At 42.3% G+C, this 16,355-nt stretch overlaps 1 protein-coding gene across 3 annotated transcripts; it reads right to left on the bottom strand.

Moving 5' to 3' along the window:
- Positions 1–1,103: 1,103 nt before the first annotated feature.
- Positions 1,104–14,126, bottom strand: SLC25A15 (solute carrier family 25 member 15). 3 transcript variants are annotated; one of them, XM_059838950.1, is made up of 8 exons: positions 14,010–14,126; positions 13,321–13,424; positions 11,518–11,645; positions 8,378–8,747; positions 5,937–6,074; positions 5,459–5,628; positions 4,324–4,482; positions 1,104–3,437 (listed from the first exon to the last, which is right to left on the bottom strand). In XM_059838950.1, exons 4-8 carry the CDS (start codon positions 8,581–8,583, stop codon positions 3,313–3,315), a joined length of 798 nt encoding a protein of 265 aa, XP_059694933.1. In that variant the 5' UTR covers positions 8,584–8,747; positions 11,518–11,645; positions 13,321–13,424; positions 14,010–14,126; the 3' UTR covers positions 1,104–3,312. The 3 variants fall into 3 exon arrangements, with proteins under 3 accessions (XP_059694933.1, XP_059694931.1, XP_059694932.1); XM_059838948.1 differs by having other exon boundaries at positions 8,378–8,636; XM_059838949.1 differs by lacking the exon at positions 14,010–14,126 and adding an exon at positions 13,654–13,779 and having other exon boundaries at positions 8,378–8,636.
- Positions 14,127–16,355: the final 2,229 nt, after the last annotated feature.

Raw genomic sequence — 16,355 nt, 5'->3', positions numbered from 1 at the left:
AATGCACGAATTTCCAGGATGCTTATTCTACTTCCAACTATTCTCAGCAGTGCAGCTCTTGCATGGAGACTGTACCTTCATTTGTGTGAATGCATTGAGGTATTAGCTTCTTGATTCTGCTGCTTCATTAGTCTTTTTGTTCCTGAGAACCAAAAAGTGGAAGGGAAATGACACAGCTTTCCAGTTAATGAAATAAGCAGAGAGGTCATGTATACCTCACTGTGCTTACTTGAAGGCAGTTATGTACTATGAAGTATATCATGTGTGAGCTCAACTTCTGCTATTGCTATATATTTACCTCAGTGTCCATGTGAATGTGGCTAGGGGCTAAAAAAGGAAGCCCTTTCATTGCAGCTCCAAGTGGCTGATGCCCAAGTTCATTTTGGCTTAGCTCAGGCAATTGGATATCTGTCCACTGTCCTAGGATGCCCTTTCACATAGTTGCCAAGGAACCTAAGGTGACCCATCTTCCTGCTTAGGGAGTAAGCCAGTTTGCTCAGATAGCAGCAGCAGAGGCTGTAGCAGCAAGTCAGATTTTCCTAGCTGAAGCGCATGCAGTTAAGTAAAAACTAAGGTGAAGGCAGGAATGAGGAACAAAATAGCTGTACAAGGGATATACTATGTTTCTCTTGAGAGATTCAGGCGCCACTGCTCAGAAGTGGGTAACAATAGGCCCTGCCTCCCTGCTGCACTGACCTTCACAGACAGGGTAGTGGATATTCGTCCCTTATATTTGTGGAATTTAGGTGACCTGTACTGGACTCCCAGCATTCTTTTGAGAGAAAACCTTACAGCCTGTATCATGCTAATCTAGCAACTTGAAATTTGAGGTGCACATTAATACTAGGACTGACTTTGGTACTAACAAAGCAACAGGCCAAGTGCTGCACTATGGGTTTCATTTTCCATAGATGTAAAATCAGTAGTTTTTTCACAGCACCTTGCTCTAGCTGCCCCCTTTCCCTCAGTGTTGAGGGCTTTATATTTTCATTGATTGTATAAAGTCTTTTTCTTTCATTCCAGAAAGGTGGTGATGCTGAATTCAACCTTTTTGTTTCTCAGCTAGATGAGCTTGTTAAATAGCATAAACAATCATCAGGTACTCAGTTAATCAAATGAAACTTTATTTCTGTGAATTCTTGTACCAACATCATGAAGTTTTTAGCTGAACAACTGATACACCTGTACAGCTTAAGCAGCTCTGAATGGAGAAATTACTGCTTACATCAACTTCAGAAGATAAACTCTCAAAAATGCCACCAGCTTCTCACAGTAGGTTGTTTTAAATACCCTGCTTCTCTTGAAGCTTTAATTTTTGTATTAAAAATTGCAACCATGAGCTTTAAAAAATGAAAGCAAAGACAAATCTAAGAAATAGATTGAAGTATTGTATTGAGGTGGAGTCTGTCCTCACCTTTTCATAACTATTAGAAACATGTACAAATATACTATTTATCTTAGCTAGACAACTTTGAAAAGAAGGGGAAGTCTAACAACTCTTAAAGCCTCATCCTCCTACCTGAATCATTTAAACATTTGGTATAAATTCCTTTTAAAGTACTGGCAATTCAGAGTAGTGCTGCCCCTATCGTACCAGTCAGTCAAGCTGTATTGGTGCAATAGACACTGGAGATTCTCCAGCCATGGCCTGCTTTAACTGCCTTTTCTCATGGTATATGAAAGGGAGATGAATTGTTTTTTCTGCACTTGGAGGTTGGAGGAGCAAGAAGATTTTGTGGAACTGGAGCAACTACCTTCCATCAAAGAGGCTGCAACAATGCAAGGAATGAGGCAGTTTAAGTGCACCCTGGCTCCACTGCAAGAGGCAGCAGGTATTGAGGGGATTTCATCTATGCCGAAAGCTTGTTCCTATTTCTGGGATCTGAAATGGAAGCTGTAACATGCAAAACTAGGTTGTTCCAGCTCTGTCTCTGACAAATGTGGTTCCTATGACAAGCTGCTAATCTCCATGTAGCTGTGATGATGTCAGTGCTCTGTCTGTGCTCCCCACTGCCCCCACACTGGTGGGCTGCAGTTAGAGCATCCAGGCACCATCTCTGTGCAACTCAGGACAAGTTTGTGCTGTTCTAAGACCTGCTCAACTTATTCCAGGATAAGGCAGTAGCTGCTTTTTACAAAGCAGAATGTGCTTGTAGAAAGAGCATTCTACTTGAAGAGCAAAAGGGGCATCTGGAAAGAGGTGTCAGTGCATCATTCTGGGTGGTACTGTCTAACTGCATGTTTAATCAAATAACAAGACCAAGCAGGCCATGCCCTCCAGGCCTGAAGGTGATACAAACTATCCAGTCACATGAGCTTTTTCCACTCAGCTGAAGAGGCACAGCAAGTGGCAAGACTCCAGCCCTAGTAAGGCTGCTATGCCAGAGACCATGGTGTCAATTAGCAACTCACTTCTGGCTTTCTGTTCCTCTTCAGCTTCCTATCCTTCCAGCATGTGACCTTATTCATGCCAAGGTGATCTAAATGGGAGCCTGCACAAAGTTAAAATTCTGTGCTCAGAGGCAGCGGCTATTTTCAGCAGTGTCCCTTATGTTAAGTGGTGCTTAGCATACTCCAGCACTTCTTGAAAGGATTTAGGAAACAATGCAATGCAGCATAGCCTCCTTATTGTTGTTACTGTGCTTCTTTTATCAAAAATGTAGGCATATCTTGGGCTCTAAGTCTCATATAACAAGGGGTGAACGTTTCCTACTTTTATAAACCCGTTTACTAGGAAAGAGTATGTAAGTCAGACCTTCTTCCATGACCTTAGCAAGTCAGAGCAGCAGGGAGCCAGAGCAGGACAGGGATGTAGCTGGAGAAGGAAAGGTCTCACTAGGTGAGGGGTATGTCCAAGTCGTCTATACTCAGCAAGATTTGACAAGAACCGATGTTATTTTGAGTCAGACATCAGCAACAACTGCAAAAGGTCACAACTGCAGCACAATTTTAAAACCAGTGCTTTGCTGTAGACAACTCACAACCTACTCTTGCATGTTACATTAAACCCCACAGGTCAATGTAAATATTTTTAGCACCAGTACAGGTCAGGAAAGACATTTATGACATGCAGTGTACCTAGTGCAGAATCTGTAAGAGTGAGATAGTTCTGCTTGTGCAATTCAAGCCACGTATACACACCTCCATAAAATCACCTGATTTTAAAAGATTACAAATCTTCAACTGGAGTTGAGTTCCTAAAATTAGGTCACAGATTTGGTTCTGCTCAGACCATCATGTGATCTATGTGTTTTTCATCATTTATTGAAATGACCCTTGAACAATCTCTTGCTCTTCGTCTGCTAGGCGGTATCAGTAAGAATCTATCTCTTTCATCAGAAGTTTCCGGCTGTACTCGTAGGCAAGGAACAGTGCTCCATTGGCCACGAATGCACGGATCATAGTTGGTGTTAGTCCAGAATACAAGGCAAGCACGCCTAGAAATGAAACCAGAGCCAGTTAGCCATTTATTGAAGTGGCTGTCTGCATCAACCCCTCTACTCTTACCTGTGAAGGATACTGAAGCAATGCTTCCACTTAGAGGAGCGTGAACACAGAGAGCTGAACTCACTGGTGTAGCTACTGATTGTAGTCCTACTGGATATTGAGATGGGAGTATCTAATGTTGTAACAGGAGTTTAGCCATGTAAGGGCTTATGCTAGATGCTTATATCAGGTATGAAAAGGTCTTGGCCAGCTGAGATAGCGTGACAGCGGCTGTACCACAGCTGGCAAGGGGGAGCAAGACTATGTTAGAGCTGTGCCCCAAGTCAGACTCCAGTTCTGATGAGGATCCTACCTAGCAATGGGGCCAGGATTCATGTCTGCTGCCATGTATATTCTCTCATGTATATTCACCCTCTTCCAGAGTGCCTGACAGAGGCCTTTTCCAGAGAGGAGATGCTGAGGTAGATGCCTCAAGTTGCCAGGCTGTTTGATAAATCAATCCTCAACCATATATTAACTTCTAGAGGTGAAGAAAACTTCTGCATGGAACTTACCTAGTTCCTTCCATTTTCATGTAAAAGTTTGGTTACAAGTAATAGAGCCCATTTCTTTATCTGCTTTTAATGCATAGTAAGCTTTTGTTAGGTTTATGTGTGTCATCTCCTGAACCAAGAAGCAGGGAAGATGAAGTTGGTCTCAGTTTCTAGATTCCAAGCTTTCCACACTACATGAGGTAGATATTCGTTTGCTAGAAACAGTTATTGTCTGTCTCTAACACATCACTGGACTAGGTTTCTTAAGTGATTTTGGATATTGAAGGGTATAGATTTCAGTCTGCAGCCCTAGAGATTCAGTTGATCTGCTTTGGATACTCACCTTCGGTTCTCACAACAGTTACAAATGTTCCCATAAAGCCTGCCTGTTTTCCAGCCATTGAAAGAACCTGAATTCTAGATTTGACACAGTCTACAGGATACACAGCAATCCACAGACAGCTGCCTCCGAAACCTCCACTTAGTAACAAAGGAATGGGACCTGAAAGTTAAGAAATATACTTTTATACACCACGATATTCACCACCACAAACATAATATTATTTCATCTACAGGATTCAAAGGGAACAGAGGAAGCTGCTTATGACAAAAGAGCAGTTGCTGTTCTCTCATTTAACCTTTTTTCAAGCCACTGGTAAATTGCAAGTCAACTAGAAACTCAAAGATTATAAAGAGTGCCTCTTAGATTATTGGCAGTGTTTAAAAAACTATAACTCAGAATTCAATTTTGATTGTATTAACTAAATTCACTTTTTTAACACTTGTAATCACTTTCCAAGGTTAATTGTGAAATGGTTTAGAGTAACATCATATAGTGTTACTTATCATATATAGAGAATTTGGTAGAATTATTTTGTAATCAGTCATTTCTTACATGATGCACATCCAATCAGATGTTTGTAAATGTTTTGTTACATGTCCAAAATGCATGCAGCTGAAATCCTGACTCCAAGCAAGACTGGTTCAGTCTTTTAACAGGAGACAGGCAATCTTTATTCTGGCATCACCATGTTTTTCCCATTTCTAATTTTCAATCTCAGTGTTCTCTTACTATCATTGTAACTACATCTAATGCTCAGCATGCAGTTCAGCATATACTTGAACACACTGTTCAAGAGAATGTAGTTAAATACTTCAAAATCACTCTGAATGGCAGCTGAAATGAAATAGTTCAGAGTTGTGTTACACTGTAGGGTCAGATATTTCAGCAGTTTTGTAGTGTTAGCTCACTGTGTTAATTCTCTATTTATGATACATCCTGCTTCATTGGAAAATGGTCACTTCATTAATTTATTACTGTGTATACACAAGACACAGCCATCTATATTTAGTATGCCTCATTTCCTTCATTTTGCATGTATTTTACAACATTATTAGTATATTTTCAGGGACGATATGCCCCCCTTTATGTCCCCCATGACAGCATGCTAAAACCCACCTGTAAAATGCTACCATACCTAATTCATCTTTTGATCTCCCAGAGGCAAAGAATGTCCGGCTCAGTTCATACCCTCCAAAGAAGAAAAAATAGCCTGGGACTTCCCGCAGCAAAGTGCTTGACAGGCCGCGATAAAATCCAAGGGGACCATCCTTTTGGATAACACCCTTCACTACTGACCAAACTGTACTGAGAGAGGTTGACCCAGTTAGTGATACTAGCCAGATAACGAGAAGATACAGACCAATAGGCAACTACAGCAAAAATTAATGGTGAGACCTATTGTGCAAACAATTGATTTCATACAAGACATGGAGCAAGATCCTTCACTGGCATCCAGCTTTACTATCACCCAGAAGGTCAGCAGGCTCTGACCCTCCCAGCCACAACTCTTCTCTGGTTAGCAGTGCACTATAAATGTAACACTGAGCCAATACAGGCTTTGAAGGGATACACTAGAAAGGGTTTCAGGGATATTGAGCTGGGTGTATACTTACTTGTGTCCCTGGATTATCTTTCCTGACAACTGCATTTCATGCATGGCCTGTAGCCGGCACTTCACCAGCTCTGTGGGACAGAGGACAAGGGTGGCAAAGGCAGAGGCAAAGGAGCCTGCAGCAGCATTCTGTAGATCACTGCAAGAAAGAAACTGCAAAAGGTATTTGGGCCTGACTGACCTTCAGTGCAGTGGAACCACTGCACCAGCAATCAGCTTCCTGCACCTGTACCCTAAATACCATCAAGAAAAACTGGCAGTCTTGGGGAAAAGATTCTTAAGGGCAAAGGGCAGATACTTGAACTAGAGGGAGGAAAAACCTAGCTCATCTCATATTCTTATACAACTGCAAGACACCCTTTTGACATCAAAGAGATATGTTGCAACCTCTAACCTTTTTGCTATACTTCAGTAATTGCAGCAGAGTAAAAGCCAGGAAGGGAAGATTTGATAGCATCTATGAAGATTTCCATAGACTTGTTTTACTGAGAAACTTTTGTTTACTTATTACTTCCTCAAAGAGAATAGGAGCAATAATCACCTCATATAGAAGATGTCATTATTTTCAAATTCACCTTACCAGTATTAATAAAGGCTTTCAGTGGAAGATGCTAGAAAACTGAAAGCAGGCACAATGGATCACTGTAATCTTTGTATGGATGTGCTGCTATGAATGCAACCATGTGAATCAGAGACAGCACAAACATAAACCACACCAGCAAACAAGACAGCACTGTCATCTGCAGTGACTCAGTGTTCCAAAACTGGGGCTTATTTTGTGGTGATTTTACACATACCACAAATTCCAGGTTGCTAAACTGCCAGGACTCAAAAGGCTGGTACTCAAGGGCAACACTGCTTTATGATGAATTTTAAACAGGCTCCTACAGACAGTGGTGTTTTGGACAGGAGCTGTATAATAGCATAGAAGTGAAGCTTCTCTTTCAGAACCTGAGGAGTCAGCACAGCTGAGACTGATCTCACTGCAGCACAGAAATTCTTTCCATCCAAGGGAGATGCTTGCCTTGTGCCCAGCAGTTTGATACATCTATAGTATCAGAGATTTTAAAGCTACAACTTTTCACCTTGAAGCATCACAAAACTCAAGTTGCAACATGAAGCAAAGCTAACGACATTCAGAAATGGCAGTAATGAGAACTTTCAAAGTGGAAGATATCAGTAACTGCCTGCAGAACAGCAAATGGAATCTAGCACTTCTCTGTCCAATTTATTGCCTTACTTTAGACTTTATGAGGAAATCTGTTGGTTGAACTAAGCATTTGTTAAAAGATGAACAGAATTTAGCATTTCTCTCTTCATTTCTTTTCTTTGTGACTTGTGCATCAGTGATATGTATTGCTTTAACTGAAAAATATTTTATAGTTTGTCCTTTTCTGAAGATGAAACAGTACAGTAGCAATGGGTGGGGATGTCCTGCACAGGCCACATGTTCTCATCAGGGCCCTGCTGAAGACCATGTCAATACAATTCTCTCTTACATGTGCCTCATAAGGTGCCCCCACAATGATCCAGATGAAGAGAATAAGGAAACAACACTAAGGGACAATCTTTCGAGTAAACTTAAATTCTTTAATGTTTTGTCCTAGAACAGCTCTGCAGCCACACTATTTGACCTTGAATCAACAAGGCATTAAAGAGCCATCTTGGATCTGAAAAGCACCATTACCAGATCAAGGAAATAACTGTCAGGTGCCAAAGGTGCTTGCTCTTGTTACATAACTCACATTCCCATTTTGTATCCAACTCCAAAGACAGAGTAATACACCAATATACTGTTTCAAAGTTTCCTGCACCACCTTCCCTACATCCAGCATGACCATGGTGCCTCAGTCACATGAAATGACCCTAGGACATCTGCACATCTGTGGTCTACCTCCCAGCATGATCACAAAAGACAGTGAAGAAGTGAAACATTTTGCTGGTAGGCCTACCTCCTACGTTTTAATGTGTAGCAAAAGATAAGGGTTTTGTAGGGCAAGCAAGCTTTTGAACCTTAAATAAATACATTTTTAAAAGCAAGACAATATTAGAAAAGTGCCCTTCTCCCTTAGTATGCCTCCTTGTAAGAAAAGTCACTACTTCCCCTGCAAAATCAGAACAACCTAGATATTAAAGCAATACAAACTTTCAGGTGTTGAAATGCTCCATCCTATTGGTAAAAATGTTCTAGGTCTTGAATACTCCAGTTAAGCTGTGATCATGTAAACCAGCCAGCTGCAGTGACTGGTTAGTAGATGGCTCTGTTTTATTAGACACTATATTGTCACACTAAGGCCTATATTCCAAAATTTACTACCCTGTACACTGTCAGAGGAGAGCCTGGGACCTCACTTGCACCTGACAGTACAGTATTGGCAAATAGCAATTGCATGAAATTTTATATACTTATTTTAAAATACAAACCAGATATTTATTACTAACCTGAGCTTTGTTTTCCTGTCTACTCCAACAATTCTTCTCACAATTTGTTGGCAAAATCCATAGCACATGAACAGAACGGAGTTCTCTGCAATGTTGGCTAAAAGTGCTGGTGAGGTTCCCTTGTAGAAGCCTCGAAATCCCACTTGCTTATAGGTTTTGACAAAACAGTCAACAAGTCCTTTGTACATGTTGGGGAACGTCTGCATCTTCACCTTGGCAGTGTCAAAGGGCTGGCCAGTCACCACACAGGCTGTCCCACCTAGGCAAGCAGTGGAAGTTAACAGTGGCTGAAGGTTATCACAACTGCAACACCTGTGCTGGAGCACCAGTATTAGGAAAATCACAGAGAAAGCAAAGATTAATTAATTCCCTGTAGGAAAAAGACAAGTGCACTGATTTTAGCACAATGGCGTCAATTGTCACTGGTGAATTTAGTTACCTTAAGAAAAAAAATCAGGCAAAGGAGCAGTACCATTACGATTCTCATTAAATATTTTTTTATCTCATGAAAAGCAAGCATCTAAATGAATCAGCTCACTTTTAGAAACTTGTACTGAATTAGAGGTATTGTTCTGCAATCAAGTCACTTGTGTCAATGAGTTAAATAACATTTTCCTTTGCCCATTAATGCAGTGGTTCAGAAGGCATCTCTGATTTTACATTCCAATAATAACAAAAAAAAAATCTCAACCCTGAAAGATTAGTAATCAAGTGATTCCTCCAGGACAAGAGGAACGCTGCTGAGAGTGCTAAACTGATCATACATAATAAATTGATAACCAAAGACTCAAACCCTTTACTTCAAAACTCCAAGTGGCTCTTAAGCACATTTCTTTCCAGAGACTGGAAGTGTCAAGTATAAGCTGAAAAAGGGCAAAAGGGCAAAGTTTCTTAACGTGTTATCTTTTCCAAACTGAATTGCAAGGTCAATACCTTGAAAACTTGTGTGATATTTCCATCAATGTCATCAATAACCATTTTGCTCAGAGCACAGTGTTCTTCTGCAAGATCTAACTCAATTCTGTAGTCTGCAGGAAGAGCTGATGTTACACTTTTTCAGTAAGAAACAGTGTACAGTGACAGCAATCTGTTCGAAGCAGATACTTGACAGGAAACACGTGATAGGTGTACTTTATATAGGGTTCATGGTTTTGTTTTGTAGCAAGAGAGAACTTTACTAAGACAGAAGCTGATCTTTAACCAAAGCACAATTGACATGCACATACCTTAAATTATCTGCAAATACAGATAGGAAAGCAACTGAAATGGAAACAAATTTGTGCATCCAATTAAGATTAGTTATTTTTCTTTGAAGTGGGGAGAAGAGTAAGTATTTGTTTAACTAGTGTTATTAGCAGTCCATTTTACTCTTTGCAAACACATTTGTATAACATTGTTCTTGCTTCTCTGCAAAGAGGTACTCCAGGCCTTTGAGAGAAACTCGGGATCTAGCTGCCATAAAACCTCCTTCCCAACCAGAAGAGCTTCAGAGCAAATCATGCAAGGAAGCATGAAGAGTTTTCTGCTCTGGAAGGATAACCAAGGAGAAAAGTAGCTGGCTCAGACCAGTAACATCCATGTAAGCTTCAAATGAAAAACAGAGCTAGGAAGGTTCAGCCAGTGTTATTTGCAGGGAAGTCAGGTAGATATTAATCTACAGGACAAATGCTAGGTTCCTGTAATAAAATAATGGCTGTTGGAAGATGTCCAGGGAAACCAGGAAAGTTCTTGGAAATATAAAGCTGAAAAATTGGGAGTTGACAGAATGGCTGTTCCAAAAAGGCTGTTAATGGAGTTGGCTCAAAAAGCCTAGTAAACTGCAACAATGAACTTTGTAAGCCTCAAGATAAAGACCAAGAGTCCTAGTTGTTATCTGAAATATTAAGGAAAAAATAATTCTTCCAGCCAGCAGTAAACAGTCACAAAAAACCCAACCCAACCACAAATTTAAAGCAAACCAGAAATCCAAAAAGTCAAATCTGTTTGAACATTCAGACAAGCATGGTCCTAATAATACGGCAGTGGTGGGGAAAAGAGTCCTACTGAATCAAAGAAGGTATCAGAGGTTGCTTAGATCCTAGGCAAAGGACTGTGACCACAGACAGCCAAAGGACTTATTTATTCTTGTCCAGAATTTGCTTGCCTCAATATGTCATTACTTAGTAGGTAGTCAAGGCTGTATCTGGAGAGGAAGGTAAAACCAGGTTATGCATTTTCTGGAGGAATGAGCTGTTTGCTTACTTAATTACATTTTCTAAAGAGTGCAGAGATTGCTACACTGGACTTGTGCTGTTACCCCTTCTTTCTCATTGCACTGTTAACCTCCACTCTGACAAATGACTGCAAATAACTTCCATTGAATGCACTTAGCACCATTAATACTGCCATATTCACAGCATTAACATTGCCATGAAAGAACTGGCTGTAATATTTATTGTATGGGAAAGAATAAAAGATCACTAACATTGTCTAAACTAGTTACAAAAGTAAATTAGACAAATCTTCCACCTTTTCCATATAACCACTGTTAGGTTAGAAGTGTCAAAAAGACCCCTTTTCCCTGGCAGAGTTCAAAATTGCATCCCTGAGCCACAGACATTACCAATATGGCAATATCAGTGAGAAAGTGCAGCCATTTCCACAGAACTGGTCCAGCAAAATTTTACAGCACAGAGTAGACTGAAGTGGAAGTCAGTTATGCAAATTCATCATCAGTTCTACTACTGAGCTTCACAGGTTTTAGAGATTCACACCAGGATACTGTCTGAGCCAGAAACCCTTCAGGTAACCTCTTGTCCCTTTCAGTTAGGGACGGTTCCTGTGACAAAAGCAGCACCTCAGTCAACCACACACTGACTGCTTGCAAAACTCTACTGATACTCTGACTGATTCATAAACTCATGTAAGCAGAACTTAAACCTCCTTATAGAAAATGATTACTCCAAGAAAGGTTATGTCTTCTTCACTGTGTGGCAGGGGTTTCATCAGGAAAGAGCAATAGTGATACAGTTACAACATTGCTTCTCCTTATACCTTTAAAATACAGAGGGTGAGGCTTTTTATAGCAACTGGAAACTGCTTTTATATTTGTCAAAGGCATTAAAACTGTCTCTCAGAAGTTTTGCACAATGAAGCATTACCTGCAGCACCTGCTGTGAGGTCAATAGCAGCCTGAACAGCAGAGTTGATCCTCATGCTTCACACTTGTTTATCAATTATTTCAGAGCAAAGTCTCCCGTTTCCTGTCAGGTATGGAGATACTTGTCTCCTGAGGGAAAAGAAACACAATTTTCAATAACTTGACAGGCAAGAGCATTACAGGAATGCCCTCAGATCCACTCTTCAACTTAGAGACAGAAAATGATTGTGCTCAGGAATGAGACTTAGCACACTTGTATTTTGACTGATTTTGCTGCATTGGGCAGCTCTCCTGGAGTAGCAGTGCCTAGCTTCAGCTTTCCAGCTTATCTCCCTGAATCTCTCAAATGAAAGCAAAAGAGTACATCCAGGGAACAGTGCTGAAGGTTACTTTTGTATTGATTATAGAGGCATAGTCTTTCCTCGGGTGTCTAAAGCTGGAATATTTCATGCTTGTCTCAGCTTCTCACCTATAAAGCAAAACAGAATCTGCTCTCCTCATGGTGAAGAACAGCTAAGAAAATTATACCCATGATGATACACTGGGTGGCTTTGAGAAGAGGAGTAGAAAGGGAATGAACATGAACATCTTAAATTGTGTCTGGCTGTCATGTTCCTAGTGCAAGTCCCCCCACAACAGAATATTATAAATAAGAATTATGCCCTGTCTCTCAGGAAGGCAGGTGGAAAAACAGAAATAAAAAAATGTGACACTTTGAAATAAAACGTTCAAATGAATTCAGTTCTCAAGTTTGCATCAAGATACTTTCACTGGGCAAGCAGTTAAAACAAGCTTATTTATCTGGGGTAAAATAACTCAGCCAAAGAGCTCCCACTGTTTCAGAACCGTGCTGCTGTCTGGCAGTACTGTCAAAAAGCTGCATGAGTCTTAAAACCCACACAAATACACATGTGAATTAGTGCCTCACTGGCTTTTAAGCCTGTCTTCACGCACAGTACATTAGTAAACAGAACAATTTTCACTCCTCTACCTACTATAATGCTTCTTTTGAAGCCTGTTACCTCCCAAAATGTATTTTGGCATAATTTGAATGGGAAACATAATTCCCAGCAGGCTACCTTGAAAGAATCATAGAAAGACACATTGTATACACCACATCCTTCGTGCAGGAAACATGGACACTTGGATACAACCAAGACTTTAAAAAAGCCTGTCTAAACAGATTTATTATTCTTGAACATAGAAAAATTCACCAGCAGGCCAAATGGTGTCAGTACTGTTACCCATCCAAACTGTTACATAAATCTAAACGAGTTTAAAACAAAATAAAACATTGCTCTTGCAATAAATGGCACTAGCACAAGTAATTTCACAATTGTGCCTTCAGATTTGAACTGTTTTGTTACTGACAGCATGGCACACCAGGTGTTACTTCAGCATGGAGGCTCCAAGGCCAAATTACGCTTGGTTATCCTATATATTTCACTAGTGTTCACACTGCACTCAGAGTTTTGCTCCTCATTTAGGGGAGAAAAAACCAAATCATTGAGACAGACTTTGAATGAAAGGTATTACTAGAGAGCAACAATTGCCTGCATTCAGTAAAATGTACACTGCTTTCATCATGCTGAGTGCTTATCAATTCGTGCCAGTCCCCAAAGGGAGCATATGCCAGATCACCCACAGAAAACTTGGCAGCAGAAGGAAAAAAGTATATGCCTATAAAAATATGGACCTTTTAAGAGACAAGGAAGTTTAGTTGTCTGATCCATATCAGCCCAGTGCCACTTTCACAAGATTTAAGCCTTAGTCAAAACTAAATTAGTATTATATCAGTACATACCTTTTTTTCCTGTTTGTAATAATACTACTATATTAAAACTTGAATGCAGGTAAAACGAAGCAACAACTGCTCTGTGACTTCCAAAGCAAATCCAAACCTCAAACCTGGAAATACAGAAGCATTAGTTAGTGTAACAGGTCCTGCAGAGTCCTCTACAAGCAGATGTTATTTCAGTCCCAGATGTTTCTCTCTGCCCATGCAGTCTCCAAAGACTGAGAAGGCAGCTCTGCTCCTTGCAATAGCCCGCGTGGGCAGGCCGTAGCTCCGCTCCCCAAGGTCAGAGCAGGCCGGCACTCGGCGGCGGCGGCAGGGCAGGGCGGCAGCGGGGCTCACCGCAGCTGTCACACGTGGTGGCGGCGGGAGCGCACACAGCTCCAGCCCTCCTTAGGGAGGAAGGCTGAGCACTCCCGCTCCGCCAACACCCGCCCGTTTGGAGCAGGAAGCCCCGGCCTGTGTTCGGCGGAGGCCCGCGCTGGCAGAGCCCGCCCGCCCCCGGCCCGGCGCCTCTCCCGGGCGGCCGCACCCGCAGCCGCGGCTTCCCGGGGGCCGCGCATCGCCGCGCCCGCGCCCGCTGCACATCCCGGCCTGTGCGCGGGGCCGAACCGCGGGAGCCCGCCGGGCCGGCCGCCACCACCCCCGCCCCGCCGGAGAGGGCGAGCCCGCTGCCCCCGCCCGCAGCCCCCGCTCACCGGAGCCGCCGCCCGCCCGAGCGGCCCCGCCGCCTGTGCCCCGAAATAGGCGGCGATGGAGGCGGCGCGGCCCCGCCGCGGCCCCAGGGAAGGCGAGGGCCCGCCAGGCGGCGTGGGGGCGCCGGGGCTGGGCTCTGTTTAAGCTGGGGCTGGGATGTGTTTCAGCTTACTGAGCAGAATGCAACCGAATTTATGAATTAAAACCACTTTTTTTTTTTAATTTCTTGGGGTTTTATTAAGATGTATGTTTGTTTATTTTTTCTTCTAGTTGGGTGAATTTGTTGTGGGTTTTTTTGTTTTGTTTTGTTTTAAAGGATTTGTTTAGGAATTGTGTATCCTGAAACCAACAGTTTGTGCATATAAGGAACTGCCGTGAGTCCCAAGACACTCTCCTAAGCTGTCACTTTCATGATCCTGGCTTTTCGGGACTTTGAGGTGACATACAGTGACCTAAGCCACTGTGGCAAGGGCTAATACTGCTTTTCTCAGCTGAAACTATGTAACACTTTCTTTTTTTTTTTTTTTTCCCCTTTTGATTTGCAGTTACCTGAAGTGCTTGCAATAAGGCTTATCAGAACAATGTCTGGGTGAAAGCAGTAGGACACTGTACAGTGTGTGGCAAGGTAAATGAGCAGCAGCCATAATGTGTACCAGTGATCAGTCATATTTGAGATGCTCTGCCAGACCAGGCAGTGTTTCTGGGAAGCACTATAATCCTTGTTGAGCTGCACGTGTGTTTGCGTGGGTTGAGACAAGGAGACCTACATATTTCATCTTAAATCCATGGTGTTTCCCACCAAATAAAACTGATGGCTCCTACTTTCACGGCTCAAACCAAGGAAAAAACCAGCATAAACAAAATTATAAACTGAAATGTATATTTTTCCCCATCACTTTAAATTAATTGCAGGATTCAGATTTAATTTTCTTATATGTTTGTGTAACATACTGGTTGGAAGGGAGCTTAAAGACCATCTAGTTCTGAACCCCCTGCCCTGGACAGGGACACCTTTCACTAGATTGAGTTGCTCAGTTTCACCCAACCCACCCTTGAATACTTCCAGGCATGGGGCATCCACAGCTTTTCTGGGCAACCTGCTTCAGTGCCTCACCACCCTCACAGAGGCAAATTTCTTTCTAACAACTAATCTAAACCTACTCTCACTTTGAAGCCACTCTCCAACTCTCTTGTTGGCTCCCTTCAGGTCCTGGAAGGCTGCATTTTGGTCACTCTGAAGCCTTCTCTTTTCCAGGCTGAACAATACCAATTCTCTCCTCCTTTCCTTGTAGGGGAGATGCTCCAGCCTTTTAATCAACTTGGTGTTCCTCCTCTGGACTTGCTCCAAAGGGTCAATGTCCTTCCCGTGCACATGACCCCAGAGCTGGATGCCGTACTCCAGGTGTGGCCACTGTTAAAAAAGAGCAGCCTAGGTTCTAAATGGTTTTAGAAATTAAATTGTAATTTCTCAAATGTAAAAAAAAAAAAAAAAAAAAAAAAAAAAAAAAAAAAAAAAAATGCTGAGTGTGTTGTAATTAGTGATTTTTGAGTTAATTGTGCATCCCAAATAATCCACAGTACTGAGAGATTACTGTTTCATTGTAAAGAATTTTGACCTGTATGCTGACTTCTTGTTTAGCAGGACTGCAGCACTGTTGGAAGATCCAGCTGGTGAAAGCCATCTAAGCCCCTGATGCAGTGAAACTTGTGATTAAGATGCCATTAAACCACACGCTGCCTTCCATGACCGTTTGCCGGCTGGAACATCAGGCCTTGAGCATCTCAAGGTGCCCCTTCGTAGCCACCTTCCTCGGGCACGCCACCAGGCCTGATCTGCTCTTATCTCTAGAAAATGTGGAGACGGCGACAGCGCTTGAAATGTTTCCTGGGAGCTGTTAGAGCCCTGGAATGCGGCACTTCCACGAGCAGATCGCCACCACGTGGCTTTTTCTGCTGCCTGCACCCGCGGCTGCTCAGCCAAACCCTGCTCTTTGTCCATGCACCGTGCTGCTGTGGAGCACTTGTTCTGTTTTAAGGAAGAATTTATGTAGGAATTGCATACCCTGAAGTAACAACACTTGGTGTGTGTAGGGAGACCATGGAAGAGCTGCCATGACTCCCGAGAGAGTCTCCTAAGATGAGGTATCAATTTGTTTGGAGTTTAACCTCAAGCTTCCCCTCAAAGCATTTAGGCAGGGCAGAAATGGGAGATATGTGCAGAGACCTTAACTCGTAAGAGCTTTGCAGGAATGTGGAAACGCTTTCTGGCACTCGAGGGGTCTGGCTTGGGTATGTGTGATTGGCTTTGGGACGTGATGTGTGACAGAGTGGCACAACTCCTCTCCAAC

The sequence above is a fragment of the Haemorhous mexicanus genome, chromosome 2, assembly GCF_027477595.1.
Source record: "Haemorhous mexicanus isolate bHaeMex1 chromosome 2, bHaeMex1.pri, whole genome shotgun sequence".
Lineage (NCBI taxonomy): Eukaryota > Metazoa > Chordata > Aves > Passeriformes > Fringillidae > Haemorhous > Haemorhous mexicanus.
The sequence above is the reverse complement of the archived record's forward strand: the minus strand, read 5'-3'. Positions and strand labels throughout refer to the sequence as shown.